General features: G+C 39.1%; 1 protein-coding gene across 5 annotated transcripts in view; it reads right to left on the reverse strand.

Annotated features, from left to right (window-relative positions):
- Positions 1-133: 133 nt before the first annotated feature.
- Positions 134-27,219, reverse strand: part of PTPRC (protein tyrosine phosphatase receptor type C) — a 144,330-nt gene continuing 117,244 nt past the window's right edge. For 2 of the 5 annotated variants that reach the window (XM_061633940.1, XM_061633943.1), the window contains 11 exons: positions 22,169-22,294; positions 21,366-21,523; positions 20,483-20,618; positions 19,453-19,602; positions 19,129-19,219; positions 16,666-16,802; positions 11,825-11,959; positions 10,160-10,282; positions 6,578-6,759; positions 5,186-5,321; positions 135-3,823 (listed from right to left, as the gene is read on the reverse strand). In XM_061633940.1, the coding sequence (XP_061489924.1) occupies positions 3,548-3,823; positions 5,186-5,321; positions 6,578-6,759; positions 10,160-10,282; positions 11,825-11,959; positions 16,666-16,802; positions 19,129-19,219; positions 19,453-19,602; positions 20,483-20,618; positions 21,366-21,523; positions 22,169-22,294 (1,650 nt within the window). In that variant the 3' untranslated portion in view covers positions 135-3,547. Of the gene's footprint in view, positions 3,824-5,185; positions 5,322-6,577; positions 6,760-10,159; positions 10,283-11,824; positions 11,960-16,665; positions 16,803-19,128; positions 19,220-19,452; positions 19,603-20,482; positions 20,619-21,365; positions 21,524-22,168; positions 22,295-27,219 lie in introns of all 5 variants that reach the window. The other 3 variants (XM_061633944.1, XM_061633945.1, XM_061633942.1) reach the window with 2 other exon arrangements.

Consider the following 27,219-nt stretch of genomic DNA (forward strand, 5'->3'; position numbering starts at 1 on the left):
ATTATATTTATTTAGAAAAGGTTTATCAACTGCTTAATTCTAAAACTTTCTAAGCAGTGTGCACAATAAAATTATCAATAAAACACAGCTAAAATCCACAGCAATGTTAAAAAAAACAAGTAAACGTAAGATATCTATCCATAAATCACAAATACAATCAGTAAAACTTTTCATACAACCATAGATAATGAAATTATATGTCTGGGTAGGCTTGCTGGAAAAAAAATTCAGCTGGCATCTAAAACAATATAGCAAAGGTTACTGCTTCAGTCTTAATCTCAAAGCATTTTTTAAAGATGAACTCATGCTTGGAATGTTTTAGTACAGCCTGGTGGACAAACAGTGTTGTTGTATGAAAACCTAGCTATGCATCTTCAGGCACTTGAAACAGACGGATAGCTATTTCTCTTAATAGTCTTTTAATATCTTTTTCCCCCCATGATACAACTCCACACCTTTCCTTGCTCCATTGTTTGGCCATAATTCTAGACCTGCTTGCAGGGTTCCTGCAAATTCCCATTAAAGTCCTTGATGCCTTGACATTTTTAGACATCTTTAGACTATCAGCATTTCCCAGGGGGTCATCTTTGTCACATATCCCTACCAGAGAGGGACCTACAGAAAACCACTATAAAGTATTTATGAGATGAGCTATTCGACTGGGTGTCATACCTGGCCACCTCTGAGCACTGGATGTTCAGGATTGGTGAAGATGTTTTCAAGGTAGGGTGCAAAATTGAGACCAAAGCAGTCACCAAATTTTGCCTAAGCTTTGAAAGGCCCATTCATCTTTACCTTTCTGCTCATGCAAAATACCAGAAGAACATTAAGGGAAGCAAAATCATCATCATCATTGTAATTTGCAAAAGTTCTCAGGAGTTAACAGCCTGTGTACAAATAAAAATGCATCATGTGTCTGCAATGAATTATGTGTAGATACAGGTATATTAACAGCTATGCATCACGTAGGGACATTAAGCAGAAAGTTGAGATTGCCTATAGCTCCTGCCTTGTATGAACAGAAGAAGAACCCCTGCAGGATCAGACCAAAGGCCTGTCACCACACATCCTGTTTCCCACACTGACCAACTTGATGCCTGTGGGAAGCCCACAAGCGGGACATGACATCAATAGCCCTCTCTCGCTGTTATTCCTCAGCATACTGGTATTCAGGTGCCCCTTTAAAGCCATCTGAGATGGTAACTATCATATCTTGTGGTTGTGAATTCCATCAGCTATGAGCTGCGTGAAACAGGTGCTTGTGGCTGCATCGTCTGTGAAGCTCTCTTTGTAGTCATGGTAAATATAAGGTACGGTTGCAAATATTCAATCTTTTGGATCTCATATTTTCTGCTGGATGGGACAATGCAAGAGAACTAGCTGTGGTTCCTTTGTCATGGATGGGTCACATGATAGCATTTAGGCCAGGGAGGGGAACATGCTCCTGATGTTGTTTGGCTCTAACATCCATCAGCCCCAGCCAGCATGGCCAATGATCTGGGACGATGGGAGTTTTATTCCAACAACATCTGGAGGGCCACAAGTTCCCCATCCCTGGTTTAAGCTTACTGGGAACTTAAACCTTTGCTAAGGCAAAAAGACCCAGTGTGGTGTAGTGGCTACAGTGCTGGACTATGACCTGGGAGACCAGGGTTCGAATCCCCACATAGCCATGAAGCTCACTGGGTGACCTTGGGCCAGTCACTGCCTCTCAGCCTCAAGGGAAGACAATGGTAAACCACCTCTGAATACGGCTTACCCCTATTCATAGGGCTGCCATAAGTTGGGATTGACTTGAAGGCAGTCCATTTCATTTTGCAAGGCAAGAAACCTATGCAAATAGTCCACTCTGAGAAGCTGATGAATTATGGATTTTCTTTGTGCTGTGGCTGACAGTTCTACTGAGGCTGTGGCTAGTTGTTTCACATTGATTAGCAATTTTTCTGAATCCATTTCATTCCAGCTTTTAACTTCATTTTGAAACTACAATGGCCTTGTTTTTTGCTGGGAACTAGACCAGTGGAGTGCATTCCTAACAGTTCTGCTGCACCTGTCAGAAATTTGATATCATTCACCACGGTATTCTTCTGGTCAACCTGAAAGATGTGTTACATTGTTACCCTTCCCTCCTCTCCAAGTAGTAACTGAAATACTATTCCCCTCCCTCAGTGCCACAGCCCCAATACAAATTGCATACCCCACGCTACATCTCCCTCTCACATCTAGTTTGGCCCTGAAACCACATATATACTGAATTAAAAAACCATCAATTTATGATAACCAGAAAAAAGAAAAATCCACCTTGTTATATAATATTCCCAACACTTTCTATGTCTCATAAGAATATTTTTGAAGTATTATTTTTAGATGATATTTTTATTTCACTGTGGAAATGGCCAGAAATATAAAACTTTATATAAAATTTTTATATAAAATTTGCAAAAATCCAGAAAATAGCATATACAAGAATAAAAAGAAATGAGGAAAACATCACCTAGGACAAGTTCTGTTCAAGCCAGAGAAACCATGTGTGTGTGTGTGTTCCAGTTGTGCTTTCATGTACAATTTTAAAACATGTCAACTGAATGATGTTCCTCTAGCATTTTGCAAAAGATTGAACATCCATAACTTACAACCTTGCTGGAGTTGAACAGTCAGGTGAATTTCTGTGAAGACAGTGACATCTTGAGGTTGGGTTTAGAAATGCAAGTTGTACAACCATCAGGATCTTGCAGCATCACTATTACTTCAATATCAAGAAATGCTCCATGTTTACAATGGGCATTGGGCTTTGTGTGCCCTGTATTTACACCAAAGCTACTATCTGATCATTGGAGAGCATATTCCCCATTAACATATAATTACCATGTCTGTGATCCAAAGAACAAGGAGTTAGGTGTGCCCAGCACAATTCTCTAAAACATTTTTTTCCTTTGGCCAGCACACCCTCATGCCACATCAAAACCTTGTTCTAAAAGTCTCCTTAGTTTGAAAGTGTGATATGGTGGGCTGTCATTTGAGAAATATGCCCCTTGGGGCATGCAGAGCTAGTTGCACTGTGTTTTGGATACCTGCCTGTACATTTAAGTTCCCAACTGTGTATGACTGGTGGTATGTATGATGTATCTGATCTATACTACCTATTTTCTTTCTTGTTTTTTAAAACATACATTTCTTTTCCTCTTTCACTGCTATGTAAAAAGACCAACTTCTAAAAAAAATAGTTCAGTGCTACACAATTATGTTTAAAAATGCTGAAGAGTACAAATAATATCAAACAATTAAAAATGGCAAATCTACACACAGACCCACATGCACAATTCACAGTGTGCTAAAGCTATCCACAAGTTTCAAGTGACCTATGTCGTACCTTCGTGAGAAATAACAGCTTCAGGATATTACACATAAATTTCTCTAAACAAAGCAAGAGACTTGGGTTGTGTGAGAGGAGACCCTTTCCCCCCTTTTGGTTTAAATTTACTGATGAATGAACACCTGTGGCATGCACAGAGGCCTTGAAGTGGGAAGGGCTCAAGTCAAAAGGCTTCTACACTATTTCAGTTGAAACTGGATTTGTGGGTCCATTCGAAGAATTTTTCACTTCCCTTGAGCCATCCTTGGCTTTGGAATCTTCATGCCTTTCCACCTCGTTCCCAGTTTCTTGAACTGGGTAGTAGAAATCAATAGTAACAGAGTTAGGCTCTTCTTCTTTTTCATAATTATGAATATTGACTTTGTGTTCTTGGCATTGGGTTTTTTGCAGTTGTCCATTCTGGGCAGGAAACTCACTAGCAACAGCATCATACAGAAACTGATAATCTTCCTAAATAGGAAGGCATAAAACAGAAGGAAAAGAAAATAGAATTCATATAGGCATAAAAGTATCATATGCTCTTCCTCCTTCCCTGAGTGGTTTCACTGAGTGGGAGAATGAGATGGAGCCCAGAAGGCTGGGGGACAGGCTAGACCATGCATCAAGTTCTGCTGATGTAAAGCAGTGGTTTTCAAACTGTGTTACAACAGGGAGACCAGGTTCCTAGGAAACTTATCATAGGTTCTTCAAAGAGAAGAACAGTAAAAGCAGTCCAGCTTCCCTGAAAGGCAGCTTGCCCATCACCGCCAACCTTCCTCTGGAGTAAAACTAACTGCCTTGTCAACAGTCTGGGCCTGGCAACCAAGAGGTCTTCTGTATCTTTAAAAGTTGTGCAGGGAGAAAGGACAATTCCACCTTGTGGTTTTTCCCATTACAATGTTGCAAGAACACCTGCACTTGGCTGACTTTCTCTTCTCCTAAAGATACAGGATCAGTCTCGGGCCACGAACCTGGCAACCCTATGTGGAACTTAGATTTATTTAGACATGTGATGGCCAGGGACAAGACCTTCTCAGTGATGGCTATAACACCCCCTCCCTAGAAATGTGTATTTATCACCTACCCTTCTCTCCTTTTAGCAGCATGTTTTTTAAAAAATTACCTACAGCACAATTGTTTGCAGCCATGTCTACTCAGAAGTAAATGCTATTGAATTCAGCAGGGCTTACTGCTAAGTAAGTGGGTTGGAATTGCAATTTAGGCTGCAATCCAATACACACTTACCTGGCAGTAAGTCTCATTGAACCTTATGGAGCTGACTTCTGAGTAGACATTTATTGGATTGCCTAAGCCAAGCACTAGGGGAGGAGTATTAAATATTTGTATTTAATAATAATATTTAATAATATTAAATATTTTTGGTTACCACTTTGCTGCTATTTTATTCTATTTTAGGCAACATTTTAATCATTTGATAATTGTGCTTTTGTTTTATTATTATTTATTAATATTGTTTGTCATAAACTACTTGTTATTTGTCATGAACTATTTTTACACGTAGAAATATTCTTCTAACAATGTTTGATCTATAATATACAAAAATACAGGGTTTCAGCATTAAAACACAATGCTTAATCACTTACAACCACAGAGCCAATCTGCATTTTCGATACACTAACGTTTGATTATTGCATTTTGTTTTAAGTTTTGCTAGCCACCTTAGTTGTTTTGAGTTGAAAAGTAGAAAATAAATGTTTTAATTAATTAAAGAATGAAAGAAAGATTGATCCACCAATCCACTAATATTTCTAGTATTACCACCAAGAGAGGCCCTTTAAAAAAACAAACTAACTAGTAGTATGATTTACTTACAAACGAGGAAATCATTCCTGGCCTGGCTCTACGAAGAGATTTCACAACTTGGAAAACATCTATTACACCTTCAGTCTCTGCACTTTCCAAGAGGTTCAGCAAGGCACAAAATACTCCTGTTTGTTGGGAACCATCACTACAAAATGATATTCCAGGAAATGAACAGTATTAGTCGATAACAGCAATAAAGTTCAGCAATGCCTTGGAATAGCATGATACAAATGGGACCAGCTACAAAATGTTGGAGTGTGGAGGGCTCCCTCTTCAAGGTTCTAGCCACTGCATTCTATCACCACTCCACCCATTTTCTATGTTTCTACCTCAACAGTGAGTCAGTATTTAGTGGCCACAGAGCACTCTCAGTTCTTATTAGGCTGGGGTTTTGGGGGGAGAGGGGTGCCTGGGCCAAGGGGGTGCTATTTGGCTAGATATGCAATGATACTCAAGAGCTGAATTTTGGAATGATGATATTTCATAGGTTCATACAGAGAAGGAGAATATGTACAATTCTGAGGCTTGCCCCTGCACCTCATCACAAGTCAGAATGCAATGTCCATAGGATGGATTTGGGAGGGACAATTACCTTTAGGTGTAATTTGGACTGTTTCACATTTTCTTTTATTTATTCCTTTTGAGGCAAAGCCCTCCCCCTGCAGTTCACACAAATATGAATTTCAAAGGGTATAATCAGTTAGTAAAATAGCATTAAAATATGCAGGTTTTTTTTCATTATGAGCAGAGGGGACACACAGAGTAGTACTGTTGTATTTTCTCACTGGCTACACCTGCAGCCTAACACAGCGCAGCAGATTCAGTCATTGGATATATCTTGTATTCAGTGAAATTTGAGATGTTACAAAGTCTCTCACCAAAGGTTTTGAGTAAACCAAGCTGCAAAGTGGGTGCCAGTAACAGAGTAAAATCTCAGAAATGTTCTCAACAAAATGTCTTCTGAGAAATTTCTGTCCAGCTCAGTTTATTTGACCCATGAAAATTTCAGCTTTAAACGATTCACACTCATTCTTACCTCACCATGGATGCAGTTTTTAGGGGGCAGAGCACATAGAATTATAATCCTTCAGGTGTGACAACAAGGTATGAAAATGTACAATGGCTCCCAACCCAAAGCAAAGATGAGAGTCCTGAACATCTCACAAGTGAATCAAACCAGATGCTGCAACATCCTATCTGCTTATTAAGATCAAGTGGAGAGGTTCTTTATGTTTGGCTGGGACAAGAGAAAGAGACCTTTCAGTGCCGTCCCAATTAATTGTGAAACAGGTTAGTGGAGGTGTGGGGGGTTTTTTGGCCTCGCCAGGTAGATAAACATATATAAATAATAAAATTAATCAAGCCTCAAAACATTAAAATATCTCCAAAGTTTACACGTACCAGCAGTGAACCACAATTGGAACATTTCTGCCTCGTGCATTTGCTTCAGCTGTTACATCAGGTGGTGGAAGCTTCTCTTTGAGGTTCTGGATCAAGGCGACTAAGCCTTTGGGGCTCTCTGGGAGAATAAAGGCTTTCCATTTATGGTACTGATACTGAAACACTTTTCGGGTTTCTTTCCTCTGCAAGAAAGAGATACATGGAGAGGCTCATCAAAAGACGACAAAGAAACCGAGACAGAATAAAAGTTATTTGGCCAAGAACCATTCAGAGAATGAAATTAATTGGTCTTCTACACAGAAACAAAGTATATATCTGGGGATTTGTTGAGCTAATAATCCATTACTGGCTTCCAATATGCTTCCGGGCCAGATTCAAAGTGTTGGTACTCACCTATAAAGCCTTATACAGCGCGGGACCACGATATCAGTCGGAACGCCTCTCCCGATATGAATTGGCCTGTACACTACGGTCTACTACGAAGGCCCTCCTCCGGGTTCCGACCCATAGGGAAGCCCGGAGGGTGGTGACAAGATCTAGGGCCTTCTCAGTGGTGGCCCCCAAACTATGGAATAGTCTCCCCGAGGAGGTGCGCTTGGCGCCGACATTATCATCTTTTCGGCGCCAAGTTAAAACCTTTCTCTTCTCTGAGGCATTTTAATTCATTTTAATTATAAACTATTATAATCTGATTTTAGACTGTACAGTTTCTGTACAGTTTTTATATACTATGTTATACTATATTGTCTTATTTCTTATTGTATTTTTAATGTTCACCGCCCAGAGAGCTGTTGCTAGTCGGGCGGTATATAAGCTTAATTAAATAAATAAATAAATTATTCTCTTCTTAAGAAGACAGACCAGCAAGAGACCTCATGAATGCCTCATCAAAATATTTCAAAGATTATCTAAAATCTATGGTTTTAGTTAGTTCCTAGGAAGCTGCCACCTCCATAAAAATGTGGCTTTTAATTACTTAGCTGCATATTCAAGTTTATTGCATAAAAACGTGAGCTGCCATTTCTTCTTTTAAGGTACAGCGATGCACAAATAGTGTCTCCAAAATACTATCCTATTCGAGGGCAGAGAAATTGAGGGGACCATTTTAGAGAGTTTCTTGGGAATGTGGTTCACCATCAACAGTGGCAGAAGTACAACATCTCCCTCTCTTAGGTAGCATGCATTTTGCATCCTCCACAATGTCCCAGGTGTAACGTCATTCTGGGACATTGAGGGAGACAGCAGAACAGCAGCTGGCAAGAATAACTTTGAGAGTGTCAACAAGCATATAGATAGAGGTGATCCAGTGGACATAGTGTACTTAGACTTTCAAAAAGCGTTTGACAAGGTACCTCACCAAAGGCTTCTGAGGAAGCTTAGCAGTCATGGAATAAGAGGAGAGGTCCTCTTGTGGATAAGAAATTGGTTAAGAAGCAGAAAGCAGAGAGTAAGAATAAACGGACAGTTCTCCCAATGGAGGGCTGTAGAAAGTGGAGTCCCTCAAGGATCGGTATTGGGACCTGTACTTTTCAACTTGTTCATTAATGACCTAGAATTAGGAGTGAGCAGTGAAGTGGCCAAGTTTGCTGATGACACTAAATTGTTCAGGGTTGTTAAAACAAAAAGGGATTGCGAAGAGCTCCAAAAAGACCTCTCCAAACTGAGTGAATGGGCAGAAAAATGGCAAATGCAATTCAATATAAACAAGTGTAAAATTATGCATATTGGAGCAAAAAATCTGAATTTCACATATACGCTCATGGGGTCTGAACTGGCGGTGACCGACCAGGAGAGAGACCTCGGGGTTGTAGTGGACAGCACGATGAAAATGTCGACCCAGTGTGCGGCAGCTGTGAAAAAGGCAAATTCCATGCTAGCGATAATTAGGAAAAGTATTGAAAATAAAACAGCCGATATCATAATGCCATTGTATAAATCTATGGTGCGGCCGCATTTGGAATACTGTGTACAGTTCTGGTCGCCTCATCTCAAAAAGGATATTATAGAGTTGGAAAAGGTTCAGAAGAGGGCAACCAGAATGATCAAGGGGATGGAGCGACTCCCTTACGAGGAAAGGTTGCAGCATTTGGGGCTTTTTAGTTTAGAGAAAAGGCGGGTCAGAGGAGACATGATAGAAGTGTATAAAATTATGCATGGCATTGAGAAAGTGGATAGAGAAAAGTTCTTCTCCCTCTCTCATAATACTAGAACTCGTGGACATTCAAAGAAGCTGAATGTTGGAAGATTCAGGACAGACAAAAGGAAGTACTTCTTTACTCAGCGCATAGTTAAACTATGGAATTTGCTCCCACAAGATGCAGTAATGGCCACCAGCTTGGACGGCTTTAAAAGAAGATTAGACCAATTCATGGAGGACAGGGCTATCAATGGCTACTAGCCATGATGGCTGTGCTCTGCCACCCTAGTCAGAGGCAGCATGCTTCTGAAAACCAGTTGCCGGAAGCCTCAGGAGGGGAGAGTGTTCTTGCACTCGGGTCCTGCTTGCGGGCTTCCCCCAGGCACCTGGTTGGCCACTGTGAGAACAGGATGCTGGACTAGATGGGCCACTGGCCTGATCCAGCAGGCTCTTCTTATGTTCTTATGTTCTTATGAAATATTTGGAGAAAGTTCTGCCAAATGGCTCTTTCATCTAAGAAAGAAAAATCTTAGGAACTTTTCACAGGAAAAAAATTCTTCTGAGAAAATTCAGCTCTATTTTAAAGTAGTTAATCAATAGCTGCATGCAGAAAATATGGCTGGAGAAAAACAATCATTGGTGGTGTTTTTTTTAGCAATCTAAAGTCAGTTTGAAGGAGGGATCACTTCTCACAGTGTGAACTGAAATCCCACTTCTATCACTATTTTATATTGTTCAAAACTGCCTGGCCAGAAGCAATAGTGGCAACAAAAAAAATGCATTTATATGTTAGATTTTCAAAGGTATGCTCAGATTGGTGGCACCATCACTTTTTTTTAAGAGGAGAAAGATAGAGGCGAGGGGAAGAGCAAAAAGAGAGGAGGAAATATGAGATAGAGGAGAAAGGCATCCCATGTTACAGACAACTGTTACAAGAGGATCTGAAAATAGTGAATACATTTCAGCAAAGTGGCCAAAGCCTCTTTCATATCACTATCAAAATTATCTTTAAAACTTTGTTTGACTCCATCCCATGTAGGACAGATGGAACATGAAGAGACTAGAAGAGTCATGTTGAACCAGGCCAAAGGCCCATCAAGACCAGCATCCTGTTCTCACAGTAGCCAACCAGATGCCTATTGGAAGCCGACAAGCAGGACCTCAATAGCCACATCCTTTGTGAGTCCTGCATGGTTTCTGGATATGGACATTACCATTATGTTGTGGCAGCTGGCCATGCAAAAGCAGCTGCCATGTCACAAATGCCTAGGAGGTGCATGGAATGAGCATATGGCTTAGGCTTGCCTCTATTTTGTAATTCACAAGTTTAAAATATAGATCAGAATTGCTTTGCTGAATGCCTTGCCTTTTAGTTTTCTCTCTTAATTTTGGAAAGTGCAACAAAAAAGGGGGGATGGGGAGAAATTCAGTTCTTATGAATTTACCTTCGCGTGAGTTACATCAAAGGCACGAATAGTGTAACTGGAACAATGGCTGACATCTTTAAGTTCAACTGTGATGCCATCATATGTCTGTTTTCCTTCTCCCCAGTACTGTGCACAGAGTTCCTAGAAATGAAAAAAAGAAAATAAAAACCAGTTGTTCCCAAACATCAACACAGGTAGCTTTGAGTTGGAAGATGCCAGTAAGGATCTACTTGCAAAGAAGAGACCAGGGTGTCAAATAAGGATCCCATCATTGCTTGGTCTGGAAGGACAAGCAAAAACTTTTGGTGTGAGTCAAAGGTAAGGTCCATGTAGTTGAGGAACTGTAGTGATGATTATGTGTGCAATATATGCATGGAAATGCACAATACAATGGTGCTCAATAAGGTACCAGATACCCTTAGCCCTAATTGTGGTTGATAATTATCCAACAGTACTGTGATTTTATTATGCATCACTGTATTATTACTGTATTATTATATCTGAGACTTAAATTTGCATTACAAAGCAAATTTAAGTCTCAGATATAATACAGTTAGCAATAGTACCAAGCACATTAAGAACACCAAATTAATAGCCATTAAGACTAGCATTCATGCTCCAAGTCAAACAGCAGCCACTAAGCCACTAAAAAGCATATGCGTCTTTTATTTATTTATTCAAATACTTGCGTAACGCAATTTCGTTACAAATATCAAAGCACTGTGTGTGTGTGTACATACACAGAGTAAAAATCACATAAGGATTTAAAATTATAGATCATCAGCTATTACAAAAAATTTTTTTTAACTGTCTGCATAAGCCTGGTGGCGTAGAACCATTTTCAGCAAATGTTTAAAGGTTAATTTAGAAGATGCCTGCTTTTCAGCAAGTGTGTATGTAGTATGTGAAACATTGACGTAAGTATATTATTACTATTGGTTCAATGTTGATTAGTTGCTTTTTTCACAAAAGTGACTCAAAGTGACTTACAAAACAAACAAAATAACCTAAGTGTATGTCTTTGCACACTTACCCGTACACTACGCTCAACATCGAAGGCCCTCCTCCGGGTGCCTACTCAGAAAGACGCCCGGAAGGCGACTACAAGAAAGAGGGCCTTCTCGGTAGCGGTCCCCGAACTATGGAACACCCTTCCTGACGAGGTACGCCTGGCGCCTACTTTACTATCTTTTCGGCGCCAGGTGAAAACCTTCCTCTTTGCCCAGGCATTTTAATATTTTATTATTTTAATATCTTTTTAAATAATTTTTAATAATTTTAGCTTCTGTATTTAATGTTGTAAAGATAGTTATATGTTCCATCTTTTTCTTTGAATTACTTTTGATTTGTATTTAATATGGGTTTATTATGTTAATTTTGCTTTTGTTATATGTTTAAATTGTTGATTAGGTGGTTTTAAATTGAATGTAAATATATTTTTATTTGATGTACACCGCCCAGAGAGCCTTGCTATGGGCGGTATAAAAATTGAATTAAATAAATAAATAAAATAAAAATTACCTGCAAGAAAGCCTCATTGAATTTAGCAGGCTGCACATCTTAATCTTAGAGTGTTTTTCGGTTTGGAAATTAGAATTCCATTTGAGTTTAGAGAATCTGAATTTTAGTATATCTCTGAAGGAGACACCATATCATATTATAGACTCATAAAGACTAACCCACCTGAGTGTCATCTTTCAGCTCAGTCAACATAACAATCACTTTCACTTTTCTTTGATACACCATGTTCCAGAAGTCACTAATCGTTTCTGGGAGTGGCCCTTGTGTTGCTATCACTGCATTTTGAAGCCAGTAGCCCTGTTGAAAAAAAAATCTCAAATTGTTACAAATAAATTATTTGGGGAAGGGAAAGGCAAAACAGGTTGCCACACAGAAATTAATTTCATACAATAATGAAGGGGAAATCCGCTGTTTGAATTTGCTTCTGTGTTTTAAAGACCATATTCAGGGCAATAGCTTCGGTCGCAACATACAGTCATCTGTGGTTCAGTTGGGAGAGATCAAAGGAAAACAAAGAAGGTAAGTCTGCCAGGGGTTATATCCATCCAGAGGTATGAATTCTAAGAAAACAAAAATCACATTCAGAATTGTGGGTTGACCCATCTTTACCATTAGTCAACAAATGGGTAGGCACACAAATGGGTTTTATTAGGAGACTCTTTTCCTCTGACAGAGCTCCAGTGGCCAGAGTGGTTTAACAGTCAGCCACTCTGATTGAAGAGGAACAACTCTCAACAGCCTTTACAAACTACACTTCCCTGGATTCTTTGGGGGAAGCCATGACTGTTTAAAGTAGAATAAATGCCTGGTGTGGATGTAGCCAGAGAGACATTCTTTGCAATTCATACACATAGAGATAAGGCATATATTAGTAAGAGCGAATACACAATAGAAATGATTCAGTTGCTGTTAAGTACTTTTAGATCTCATGTAAATCTCTCTCTTTGCGATCAATAGGACCCAACAAGAGCCACATTCATCCCATATATTTATTCCACTTTAAACAGTCATGGCTTCTCCCAAAGAATCCTGGGAAGTGTAGTTTTTGAAGGGTGCTGAAAGTTGTTAGGAGACTCCTATTCTCCTCACAGAACTACAATTCTCAGAGTGGTTTAGCAGCCAGTCCCTCTTTCCAGGGAACTCTGGTAATTGTAGCTTTGTGTGGGGAATAGGGCTCTCTTTACAATACTCAGGACACTTCACAAATGACACTTCCCATGATTCTTTGGAAGAAGCCATGACTATTAAAAGTGGAACAAACATGTGGTGTGCATATGGCCAAGGTTCAACTGTGATTGGGTCATGCCCATGATACTTGAAATAAAACCATTTATATGCCTATAAAAAGACAAGGTATTTGAACAAGATGAATTATAAAAGTGACTAGATTTTTGGTTTCTTTACATAGCTTATCTCTCCCTCAGCAGTTTTGCCCCTTTAGTGTCTAACACGGGCAGCAGATAAGGTAAGTGTAGCGACTGCACATATGACATAGAGATCTTTATCCCCCATATGGCCACCTTTTGGCCTGCAAATGGGTTTTTCACCCTGTAAGAACATAAGATCCTGATGGATCGAACCAAAGGCCAATCTAGTCCAACATCCTGTTTTCCACAGTGTCAACTACATGCTTCTGGGAAGTCCACAAACAGGACATGAAGACAGTAGCACTCCCCCACTGCTGTTACCCAGCAACTGATATTCAAAGGCATACTACCTCTGATCCCAGGAAGCAGTAGTACTCATTTTTGGAACACTAGAAATTAGAGTCATCCAATGAAAGTGATTGATAAGAGATTTAGAACAGACAAAAGAAAATACTTCTCTGCACAAAGAAGAATTAACTTATGAAAATCACTGTCACAGGAGGTGGTGATGGCCACTCAGATGACATTAAAAGGGGTTTACTCATGGCCATTAGTCTCAATAGTTAAATGAACCTCTAGGTTTAGAGAAAAGCAATAAGGGAGGCCATTTGCCTTCATGCCCTATCATGGGCTCCCCAGAACCATCTTGTATGGGTCATGCAGGACACAGGATGCTGGAGTAAATGGACCCTTGCTCTGATCCAGAAGGGCTCTTTTGTATTTAACTGATCCAGCAGAAGAAGAGTCGAGGGTATATCTTGACTTTCATGGCAGCCTCCATGGATCTAAGTCGGGGTGGGGAACCTGTATCCCAAGGGTCAAAGGTAGTCCTCCAGACCTCTCTATTGGGCTCTTGGAACATTCCCAAGGCCACACCCTTCATTGTCCCTGCTTCCCAGCCTGGGTGTTTTTATCTGGCTGGAATGTGCCCTTTCCTTGTCTGATGGAGGATAGAGAGGGATGTGTTAGTGTGTGTAGAAACTAGCTGTGCAAAGGTCAAATTTTCATGTGTTGCTCCACCCACTTTTACCTTTGGCCCTGCTTGCCACTGGCTTGTGGCCCTCAGAAGACTGCCGTGCAGGAAACACAGTCTTTTGTCCTAGTGTTAGGCAGCCCTGATCTAGGTGAAAAGTATTAAGAAGGTCCTTAGTTGATGACAGAGTATCTCACGCCACTATCTTTGCATTTTAATGCAGTTCTGGTCCATAAGAGCCCAGAGTGTAGTGATTATACTAGGATGGGGAGACACAGGTTCAAATCACTATAATAATCTTTATTGCATGCTTAGCCATGGGCCATGTGCAAGAATACATGTTAAAACATACGTACATACATTGATATGTATCACCTTACAATTTACATTTCTTTGGGTGACATTCATGGGGGAGATTCTCTTAACATAGGAATCTCTCATTTTTTGTGCTGCCATGGCGAAATTGGTAACAGCTAGTGATACATAATTACATTCATCCAATAAAAGCATAATTATCTTTTCCCTATCTGAATAAGGCATTAAAAGGTTTAAAAAAGTGGATAAAAATTTCCGCCTAGGATTGTCATAAAGTGGGCAATGGAGTATGTAGTGTGTAATGTCCTCTATTGCCATGCATCCAAAGATGCATAGACGTTGAGCCACTGGTATGCCTCGATATCTGCCTTCCAAATAGGCCAATGACATAACTTGAAAGCGCAGAGCTGTAAAGGCTCTTCTTATGTGGGCTCTGTCAAGTGAGTCTAAATAATTTGCTAACGTGTGATTAAGTTTAATTTGAGGGTACCATGTTGAAAACCGGGCCATCACAATTGAGGCTCGGTCCTGGGCTGCATCACATTCATAAATCCAATTGCGGAGAGCCATTTTGCTTAAGTCTAAAAGTTTATCTAATGTAAGGTCGTATTTTATGAGTATTGATTGATATTCCTTCGCCCATCCTCCCTTCGCCATTTGTTCCTGCCAACATTTCTTAGTCATAGATGTATTATTCATATTAAGAATTCGAAGCCAGTACCGTAGGTATGACATATCTATACGTGCCCTTACTGAGGGGAGTCCCAGTTCAGCTCTCATGTGGGCAGCCGGAGTGCCCGGGGGGAGGCCTAACACTATCCTCATAAAGGCGTTCTGGGTGGGCTCCAAGGTGGATCTAGCGGCTGGGCCCCATAGTTCTGTGCCGTATAGTATCTTAGCTAGGATTTTAGCCTTTAATATTTTAATCATAGGGGGAACCAATTGGCCCCCTCGCGTGTAAAAAAACTTTTTGGCTATGCCTAGGGCGCGTGCGCCTGCTGTGGTCACTGCTTTTAACTGTGGGGTCCAGGAATGATTATTTGTCAGCAATATGCCGAGATATTTATAGGAATTAACCTGTTCTATTGGGACCCCGTTTAGTGACCAGGAATTCTTTGCTTTCATATGTTTTCCACTCACCATGACCTTTGATTTAGAATGGTTTATCTTGAGTTTCTGGGACTGACAATACTCTTCCAATTTATGTAGCATTCTTTTAAGGCCTATTTTGGTTTGAGAACATAAAACCACGTCGTCAGCGTATAGGAGGATGGAGATTTTTTCTATTCCAATAGAGGGTGGGAAGAAGGAGGGAGATGATAATGCATCCACTATGTCATTTATAAAAAAATTGAGGTTCAAATCACTGTTCTTAGTCTATCTCTACCTCACAGGGTTGTTATGAGGATAAAATAGGGGTGGGGAGGAGAACTATGAATCCTGCCTTGAGCTCCTTGGAGGAAAAGTGGGATACAAATGGAATGAATGAATGAAGGGAAAGGATGGATGACTGGACAGGTATTGAGTCACAGTCACTTCCTATACAGCTTTTGGTTTAGGATGAAATCACAGTGTTATTTACCTTCATCCCATATGTCTTCATCATTACCCAATTACAGAGCCGTTTTTAACTTGTGAAAAGGTATATCTGCAAACTGTTGTTGTGCACTTTCATTCCCATATTGGGCACTTAGGAGTTATTAGTTTTATAAAATGGCAGACTGCACTTTAATTCGGAAAAAATAAGAGATAATGACTTATTATTTTGTGCAGCAAAAAATATAACCTGGACTAAAGCTTTTTTTAAAATAGGAAAAAAACCTCTCTCTCATCTCTCTTAAAAAGTTTCACCTCAGTTCTCTCTCTAGTGTTCAAAATGGCACTGGTTGTTGTCGGAATGCAACGCTAGTCCAACAAATGAACAATATTTACAAACCTTTGTGACTTGTTCCTTAAAAAAAAAAAAAATCCCAAACAGTGATCCAATTAGCCTGTTTTCCTTACTTGTACCAGATCACATGTTTGTAACCAATAGCACTTCTCAAAAAGCAGGGTGACAAGGTGCCATATGCAAAATACCTCACCTATTTATTCTGGATTTATTGATCTGAACCCCCACCCCGACCCTTCATTCCATATATACAAACACCCATGCAAATTCGAATTCTCTTTCTACCCCATCTATTTACAGAAAGGGGCAAGGGAGTGAACCCAACCTTTTAACTTCCTGATGGGTAATATGATAAGCTTGTTTTAGGGTTCTATGGTATATAAAATTACTCTGCACAAATGTATCAATGTGACTTAAAAGTCTATGAGAGATAGATATGTTGTTCAAACATACATACAGTTACGTAGGAAGCATTGATATATTTGTTGGGCTCCTCGCAGTCACTTTCTTCATCAGATTCCTCATCATTGGAATCATGTTCACTCTCTCTGCTCCCCTCCTCTTCGGTTTTGAACAAGACTCTGTTATAGTCATCTGCAGAGCAAGAAAGCCAGAGCAAAGGTTTTCATTTGGATAGTTAAAGAAGAGTCAGTGCCAGTCAATCACAGAAGCGAAGCATGCAAAATCTACAGCTATTTTGCAGTCCTAGGATGAAAGACAACTACATCTGCTCATGAAGACATCATACAAACCCATATTTTAACAGTACAAGTGGGACCTGCAACAAAATGTTGCAGCTTGGAGTGCTTCTGTTTACTAGTTAGCCATGCTGTCTTCCATGATGTAGCCATTCTATTCCCTCTCCTACTCATTTTGGGGGTTTACCCCCAATATTCAACCAGCACTCTGTGGCTACTGAGAACACTCAGCCCTCATTGGACTGTTTTTATGGGGGGTGTTGCCCTTCTTTAGGATTTTTTCCCCTAAAGATTGTTTGAACTTTGGGGTAGATCAAACCTACTGACACCTCTTTTGTATGTGCAGGTGGTAACTGTTTTGGCAGCATAAGCAATGGTACCGTATTCACAATCTGAACATCAGCAATAACAGGATTGTTATGTTACGTTCTAGCATGAACATAGATTGTTTAACTTTGCTCCAGCCACCCTTCTGCTCCTATTTCCTAATATGTCCCTCTCCTAGCCTTTGCTTCTCCAATTCCACTGCCCACTTAAATGATTCTGCTGCTCCTTTTGCTTGCAACTCCCTCCCAGAATATCTTCAAGGCGCCACCTCTCTCTGCCTTCCATCAAGTTCCTCCTTCTTCTCTTTTCAACCTTTAGTCCTTGTCTCAACTGTAATTCAGGACTGGGTTCCAGATTTAGTCATACTTAGGGAAGGCCTATTGACAACGATGGAGCTTAAGTTAGTCATGACTAACTTAAGTCCCATTGGTTTCAATTGGTCTACTTTTAAGTATGACTAAATGTGGATCCATCCCAAAGGCTGTGACTGCGTTTGTTCATGCTCAGCCTTGATCCCCTTGCCTCTTTTGTATCACCTTTCCCTGCCTCTTCCTCCTACCAAATTCTGATCTTAAGAAGTGTGCTTTGCAGAGCTTGGAAAAGTTACTTGTTTGAACTACAACTCCCACCAGCCCAATCCAGTGGCTATGCTGGCTCGGGCCGATGGGAGTTGTAGTTTTAAAAAAGTAACTTTTCCAAGCTCTGGTGCTTTGTCTTTGCTGCCCTGCAAAATGGCAGCTACATGGCTGATACATAAACAAACACAGACATATAATCTTATCTATGATCTGCATGTGTTAATCAGGTCATTTGTTTTATTGTGAACTTGCTAAATGAGACATGACGACAGAGATTAAATACTGTATTTATTTTTACAAATAGCAGCCACAGGGCTCTCCTCAATCCACCCACCATCCAGATTGGAATTGCAGCATGGAGGAGAGCGGGTTAGCCCTTCTCAACACGCCATGCTCCCAATGAAAATCAGCCCCCCCAAACTATTTGTCCCAGCCTGAAAAACATACATGAACACATATACGTTTCTGATTGGGACAAATACCAAATTCAAGGAAATACTTTCATTAGGAACATGGTTTAGGAAGAAAAGGGTTAACCCCCTTCCCCAATGTATCCCTGTGTCACAATCCTGATACAGATGGGGGAGCCCACAGTTTCTATTGGAACCTGGTTGGCCACTGTGAGAACAGGATGCTGGACTAGATGGGCCACTGGCCTGATCCAGCAGGCTCTTCTTATGTTCTTATGTTCTTATTTAGGTTTAGGTTGTTTTTAAATTGTTTTTAATGTCATGTTTTTAAATTGTTGTAACGTGCCCCGGGACCTTTGGGTGAAAGGTGGGCAATAATAATAATATTTCATTAATATTGGAATAATAATACTTGAAACATGTTATGAACAATAGAGATGTATTCAGTGGTCACGTCTAGATTGGCCCTAAGAAATTAGCACATTGGGTATCTAATTAAGTCATACTCTTGAGTAATGACTAAAGCCCATTGATTTCAGTGGGTCTACTCTGAATATGACTTAGCCTGAGACTACCCAATGACAGCAATTCTATAAACGCTTACCTGGACGTAAGCTCCATTGAACTCAATGAGGCTTACTTCTGTAGTAGAAGACATATATAGGACTACTGCATGTTAAGATGAGAGAGACAAAGATTTAATGTTTTTCAAGTTTGTTTTCAAACTTTCAGAAATTACATGGACAGATGTATAGCTGTTATACAGCAGCAGACGCAGAAAGAATGCTTTGGTTGGAATTTCTTTGTAAAGTGTACAATATGAAATGCATTTTTCACTTCAATTTATAGTTAAAAAGAGAAATTAGGCTATGCTACTTGCAGTTCTCCACCCCCCCCAAATACTCACATGGGATAACTGCTGAACTTCGGTTTTTACTTTTATTTTCTTCTTTATTGGCAGCTCTTTGTGTCTGCCAGTTTCTGTATGAAGGCAACCTCTAAAGAAATAGACATAGAAAAGATACTTAAGTAGAAATACTAAATCATCTCACAGCATTCTTTTTCCTTTGCTTTACATAGTTTTGTTCATCTTCAGGTCTTACAAGCAAAAAGAAATGTGCCAGCAATAATCTAAGAGGCAGAGAATATATACCCCGACCTAAAAACAAAATAATGACATTTCACAATATTTTTGCTTTAATACCGGAGAGCTGAGTGAGAAGCAATTTACCTGGAATTCAGTTTCCAACAGAGTTGGATCACTGGGAGGATCTCTTTTCTTCAGGTTACTGAGGTGGCTGTGCAGTTCTGAGATACTGACCTCTGTTTCACCAAACTGGATGTATTCAACCAAAGCTTGATGGATCAAGATGTACTGTGACTAATATTCCCCAGATTGTGTCAGTTGCAGAAAGGAAAAATTGTAGTTAAAAGAAATGTAGGTACAATTCCATAAATATAACATTACCAGGGTCTGCCGCTCCTGCTCACTTCGCTCATCAACCCCACCTACTGTCAACAAAGGTTCCCCCTTCCCCATGTGTTGCCAAGGGTCTTCCCTCCCCCCCAGGGGTTGCCAGAGCTCCCCGTTTCTGCCCCCCATGGGAGTTGCTGGAGCCTCCAATTCTCACATCCCAGTAAAATGTGAACTGAGCTGAATTTTTCCTCCATCTCTGCTCTGAAGACAGGCTTCCCTGCCCATTTATGCTGACGTGTAGCATTTTGAGAATTGCCTTCTTATGTGGTCACACCACTCACATGAATGGATCACTCAAGTAAGCAAAGTACATGCTCATGGCCCAATATAATGCATGAGTTATCCACAGACCAATGAAAAACCAGTCTCTGATTGCAACAAATCTAGAAAGCACAGAGAGCAAACAGGCGCTCCTGCTGCAATAACTGAGAATGGGTGGGATTGCAATTGACCACCTGGCCCAATCAAGATGCACACAATAAATGAGAGGGGAGGGGCAGGGAGATGCCAGCACCTGTTCCAGTGACTATATCTGTACCTCTACAAGAAGAGCTGTTTTTGCCTAACCAAAATGTATTCTGAATTATCTGATTAGCTTGCCTTTCTGGCTACACAATCTTCCCTATTACAAAGATGGATCATTGCCAAGGCTGCAGTAATCATATATGAGAAAAAGTGGATCCTTTATCTTGGTATCTCCTCTACAGTAGTCTAAGGTTACCATCATTTGAATGTCTTTTTTTTGAGGGTGTGTGTGTCAATAAATAAAGGTCTCGTAACATACCTCCACTTGAACCATAAGGCATCGCTGCCGTCGTAGCTTTACAACAAAGCCATAAACATCCACTCTTCCTTCAGCCTCTAATCCTTCCAGCATTGCATCAATTCCAATATAGGTTCCAGTGCGCCCAACACCAGCACTGACAAAATGGTAATAAACAGAACAAGCAAAAAACAACTGCAATCAATCAAATAGCAGGTGATTAAAGCTGCAATCCTATACACATCTACCTAAATTGAACTAAATTGAGCTTTCTTCCAAGTATACTCATTTGGGATTCTACTGTAAGATATGCAACTTAAATGAGACACAGACACTTGCTTTTAAAGTTATTCAAGGAACTCAAGCAAACATTGACCTCAGCCAGATGCATATTTCTACAGGTAATGTTAACAGCAGTAAACATTGTGAGCTCTGTACGTGGGGAAGGGGAGTCTCTGTGTGTATTCATTTAGCAGTACTCACAAAAATGAACATAAATGCTAATGTTCTCTGATTTAGGTTTCTTTGTAACGTCACTTCTGGTCTACCAAGAAAACAGAATGACATGGGAATGAGGTCCTAGAATACTGAAGTGATAGAACTGACTTGTACGACTTCAGAGTGCAAGTGAGAAATCATATTTTAATGCTCTTCTATATGCCCTTGCATATAGTAAACTAATATATCAGGGGAAAATTTTTAATGTATAGTTCCCTCTGGTGTGTATGCATGTGTGTTACTCACAGGGAGTTTGATATGTTGAAAGCATTCAAACACGGTATCCCCCATCAGAATACACATGGTACAGTCCAGAATTCTATAACTTTAGTCTACCACCACTTTCTACTGCATCTGTAGACCAAGCCTCAGTTAAGCAGAGATGATGAACAAAACCAAATCTTACCTGCAATGGACCACAATTGGACCACTAAAAAAGTTGCTTAAAGCATTAACTCTGCGGCGTAGCTTGAGAAGAAGATGGGGATTATCAGGTACTCCATGATCTGGCCAGCTTGTAAACTGAATGTGGGTCACATCTCTTCCTGTTGTCTTTTCCCTTCTCTGGACAAAAAGGGTGGTGCGTGTAAACATGCACTGTTACCATTTCAATATTAAAGATAAAGAGCAAAGAAATGGAGGGACTGGCCCCCTACCAAGGGGTGATCAATAATATCTGAGGTGATGGCGCATAGCCAGAAATGGAAGATGAATGTAGACTGACTTCTACACCGGCCTGTCCTAACAACTTGTGTTATGATGAAACCTCATAAAAGGATTCTTCCAATGTAACCTTTATACAACACTACAGGTCATGTTCCGCTTAGTAGAATAGCAGGTCATGTTCTACTTAGTAATATCTACTTAGTGGAACAGCAAGAATAGCGTAATGGCTAATGGAGTAAGAAGTGAGCCATATCTCCCCAGAAGAGGTCAGCAGGACAAATGCCCTTACCTGCAGTGATGCCAGTCACAGGAGGCCAGGTAAGTGCCACTGCACTACTGACCAATACTGCAAATTACTATGCCTGCACTATGTCTTGACAAGCCACTATTTATTTCACTGATTTACCTATTTTACAGAGCTGTTGAAAGGATTACTGAAGTAACATTATACTGCTGCCCTGGGCTCCTTCTGGGAGGAAGGGCGGGATATAAAATAAATAAATAAATAAAATAATAAAGCTCTGCAAGTGTTACTCTTCTTACGTTGGTGATGTGCAGCTTCTGAATGATATAGTCGGGGCACACTTTACATTCGTTTATCTTCACGACAATATCCCCATAAGATGCACTCTCCTCCTCCATGGATGGCCAGTATTTGGCACATTTGACCTATAGAAATACAAAGGTCATCAATTGTAAAGAACCATAATAAATGTATGTATGTATTAATTTTTAAAAATTGTAGGCCCTGCTTTTCTCCTCTATAAAGGAATTACTCGAAGTGGCTTAAAAATAAAAACAAGCATGATCCAACCACTAAAATACAAATTATCAAGCTACAAACAGCATCAAACGAAATAAACAGATTGCCTAAATCATGGACTGTATTTCAGCCCTTTCTTCTACAAGACTGGCTCTAATAAAAACATCATCATGATTAGGATCTGGTGTCAGATTAGGACCTGGGAGACCAAGGGCTCATCCAGATGACTGCAAAATGTGTGACACGCCCACTATGTGTGTTCATTATTTTTCAGTCGTCCAAATGACGTCTCACGCTGTTAAGCATTTTCGCGGGTTAAATCCGCTCCTTGCAATACCGGCAAAAATGCGATTTGCTGTTTAAAATCGGGAATCATCCGCTGTGCCTTCAGGAGTTAGGATGCAATACAGCAGACTTTACAGCTGATGGGCGGTAGTTGCGTGTTTCCCCTTGCCCCTTCTCCTCATTCCAGCCAATCAAGTATCTGCACTTTTGCGCATGTGCGAGAATAAGCCCGGGAAAATTGAACCAATCATCGCAATGGTGGGGTGTTGGGGGGAGTCTGCAACTACTGCGCAGATGCATTTAATTTTTTGCCAGCCTGCAAACTGGGCGGCTGCTTTGGGTGAGATCTGCAATGCACAGCAAGCGAGAAAGGGGGAGTAGTCAGTTTCAGCCTGCCTCCAAAAGCTTTGTCAATTTCATTCTACTTGCTGGGGGTTTTGCTTCAAATCAGAAAAGCATACATTGGTGGCTTCCCGGAAGTGAGTGCTCAGCTGGTGACTGTCTCTGAGAGATCTCTGCCTCAGAGGAAGCTTTTTTCAGGTTAAAAGCCAGCCAGAGGAAACTTTGACTGGCTTAAATGTTCTCCAAGGTATAGGAGAACCGATCAGATTTTCCACAAGACTTCGTTGAGCTGTGGGCGGCTGGAATTGATCAGGAAATCCCTGAGATAAGAAGGCATGCCGATCAGCTGAAGTCGGAATCAGGATTTCCATGCAAGCTGTACTGAAAAAAAGCGAAGCGTTTTTTTTTCTTCTAAAAAAAACGTCCTTAACCAGCGAGCCTACTTCTGTCTAAATCTTATCATTTGGCTTAAATTACTACAATAAAAGGGATTTGTTTACGAATCAGCAACTGAGAAACCTGGGTGAGTCATACTTTTTCTCTTTTAAATATAATTAAGGAAGAAAGAAAATGTAAACAACTTATATACTTTTTTTACGACAAAAAGCTGGCCTGAATTTGGAGTTTTAAAGCTTAAAAACGGATGAGAGGTAATTATTATTTGATGGAAATATATTTTGGACTATTTTTCTCCTTGGACTATTTCTTTTTGGACGAATCTGCTGCTCGTACATGTTACTAATCGTTTGGTGTTGGGAACCAGAATTGTTTTGCATTCTTGGACGTAGATAAGAACTGTGTTGTGCTGACTGGATTACAATAACAGGCCTGGAATATTAACTTTTTTGTTGGTGGAGGAAAAAAGAAAGAAATAGACTGCCTCTAGGTTTTGGAACAGTGATTAATATCAGAAATTAAAGGCTTCTCTTGAAAATGACAACTAAAAAAGCAACTAAGGCCCAGGAGCGAAGAGGTTCTACTGATCCACAGGAAGGGGCTATACCCCCAGATATGTTTCAAAAAATAATGGAAGGGATTAATGATATAAAACAGGAAATGAAAACTGAACTGACAGATATAAAAGACTATATTAAAACACAAGTGGATGAGATTAAAGGGACAATTGGGCAAATAAAGGAGGATGCAAAAAATACTAAAGAAAAGGTACAAATCTTGGAGAATAGAACAGATATATTAAATCTGGAATTAGAAAAAAACTTGGACTATATGGCTGTGACTGAAATGAAAAACAAAGAACATTGTTTGAGATTCCGTGCAATCCCTGAGGAAACAGGTGAAGACATCAGAGATAAAATTGTTAATGCTTTAGTAAAATTTCTGGATTTGAATGAAGATCGGATGGAATTTGAAATAGACAAAGTGTATAGAATTAATTCCAGATATGCAACAATGAATAAAATTCCAAGAGATGTGCTTGTTCATTTTATAAAGAAGACGACCAGAGATATGGTATTACAGCAACACTTTAAAAATACCTTTAAAATTGATGGTAAGGAAATACTGGTGATGAAAGAAATTCCTATTAGACTTTTACGTAAGAGAAAAGAATATGCTTTCCTTACAGAGAAACTCAAGCAACGCAAAATTCAATTTAGATGGGATGTTCCAGAAGGAGTGATTTTTACATTCAGACAACAGAAATATAGATTGAATACTGTTCAAAAAGCAAGGGACTTCTTGAGAAAAGCTTCAAAAGACATGGATGAAGATAAACTCAAAGGGAAGGAAGATGATGGATTAAAAGGAGCATCAGGAACATTTTAAAATACACGCTTAAAGATGGATTACAAATATCTAACTTGGAATATAAATGGAGCCAACACGGCGCAGAAGAGAAAGAAAGTGTTTCATTATTTGAAAAAACTAAAATTGGATATAATTTGTTTACAAGAAACTCATATTAAGAAGAAAGATTCCAAATATTTGATTTGTAAAAATTTGGGTGAAGAATTTATTTCGGCTGGACCAAAAAAAAAAAATGGAGTTGTTCTCTACATTAACCCACAATTGCTTCCTAAATTGGTATTACTGGATGATAGTGGTAGATTTGTGGGGGTTGAAATTACTCTACAGGGTACAAACATTTTGATAGTGGGTATCTATGCCCCCAATGAAGATAAAACAAGGTTTTACACAGGACTTATGGAAAAATTGTCAGAGTTTTCATATGATCATTGGTGTGTCATGGGTGATTGGAATGGGGTAATCTCACCAAAAATTGATAGGCTTTCTGAAAAAAATATCAAAGAGACACAGGGTAAATTACCGAAGATTTGCTTTGAACTGATGGAACATTTAGAATTGGTGGATACCTGGAGATATATAAATGATAATGCAAAGGAATTTACTTATTTTTCAGAAAGACACAAAACATTCTCGAGGATTGATATGATTTGGATGTCTAAAATTTTAGCGAAGGATACTTTTAAAATGGATATATTACCAAAAACTTTTTCGGATCATAATCCTGTGATATTAATTTTAAATAAAAAAAATCTTGGATTTAGATGGAGACTAAATGAATCTTTATTACAGAATGACAAAGTAGTACAAAAATGTAAGAAGAAATTAAAAGAGTTTTTTGAACATAATTTACATAAAGGAACAAGTGAAAATATCGTTTGGGATACAAGTAAGGCATTTATGAGGGGATATTTTATTAAATGTAACTCTGAATTAAAAAAAAAGAAACAACAGAAAATGCAATTAATTTTGGAAGAAATAAAACAAAAAGAGGAAGAACTGAAAAAGAATCCAACTAAAGTTTCTATTGTAAATCAAATTAAAATGTTACAGAAGCAAGTATCAATGCTGACAGTTAGAGAAATTGAAAGAAAACTAAATTTTGCTAAACAAAGGACTTTTGAATTTGCAAATAAACCTGGGAAATGGTTAGCATATAAATTAAGAAAAGAACGTCAAAAAATATTATTTTAAAGATACAAGAAGGAGAAGAGACGTTGACAGATAATGTAAAAATCAAAAAGATTTTTCATCAATATTACTCAACATTGTACAAATGTCAGGAAATTCCATCTGAAAAAATAGAAGAGTATATATCTAAACAGAATTTGCCTAAAATTACAGATTTTCAGAGACAAGCTATTAATGGCCCTATTACGTCAAGAGAGATATCTGAAGCTATAAACAAAATTAAATTAGGAAAGGCACCAGGACCAGATAGGTTATCTGCAATGTATTATAAATGTTTGGAGGAAGAACTCTTACTACCTTTACAGTCTACAATCAATCTTATTCTGCAAGAGGGAAAGATACCGGATAGTTGGAAAAATGCTAATATAACATTAATACCTAAAGAGGAGCAAGATTTAACTAAAACAAAAAATTATCGACCAATATCTCTATTGAATAATGACTATAAAATTTTTACAACGTTCTTGGCAGAAAGATTGAAAATAATATTGCAACAATTTATTCAGGAAGATCAATCAGGGTTTTTACCTAAAAGACAATTACGTGACAACGTCAGGAATGTCTTGAATGTCTTGGAATATTTAGAACAACGAAATGATAAACAAGCAGCTTTGATTTTTTTAGATGCTGAAAAAGCATTTGATAATTTGAATTGGAAATTTATGTTTCAGGTTTTGGAGCAAATGGATTTTGGAGATAATTTTATAAAATGGATTAGATCGATTTATACATCTCAGAAGGCTCAGATAATTGTTAATGGAGATTTAACGGATTCATGTGAAATACAAAAGGGTACAAGACAGGGATGTCCTTTATCTCCCCTTTTATTTATTCTGGTCTTAGAAGTGCTGCTTAGAGATATAAGGCAAGATAAAAGAATTTCGGGATTAAAGATAAAAAAAGAAGAATATAAATTGAGAGCATTTGCTAATGATTTGATAATTGTACTAGAAAACCCTTTGGAAGGAATTAATGTATTGATGGACAAATTAAAAGAATTTGGATCGTTAGCAGGATTTAAGATCAACAATCAAAAAACAAAGATGTTGGTGAAAAATTTAACTTTAAGGGAACAGAAAGAGTTAATGGACAAGACAGATTTTACAATAGAGAAAAAGTTGAAATATTTAGGTATCATTATGACAAATAAAAATTCAAAGTTGTTTCATAATAATTATGAAAAATTATGGACAGAGATTAAGAAAGACTTGCTAAAATGGGATAAACTACAACTGTCATTAATGGGTAG

The sequence above is a fragment of the Rhineura floridana genome, chromosome 6 (assembly GCF_030035675.1).
Source record: "Rhineura floridana isolate rRhiFlo1 chromosome 6, rRhiFlo1.hap2, whole genome shotgun sequence".
Classification (NCBI taxonomy): Eukaryota; Metazoa; Chordata; class Lepidosauria; order Squamata; family Rhineuridae; genus Rhineura; species Rhineura floridana.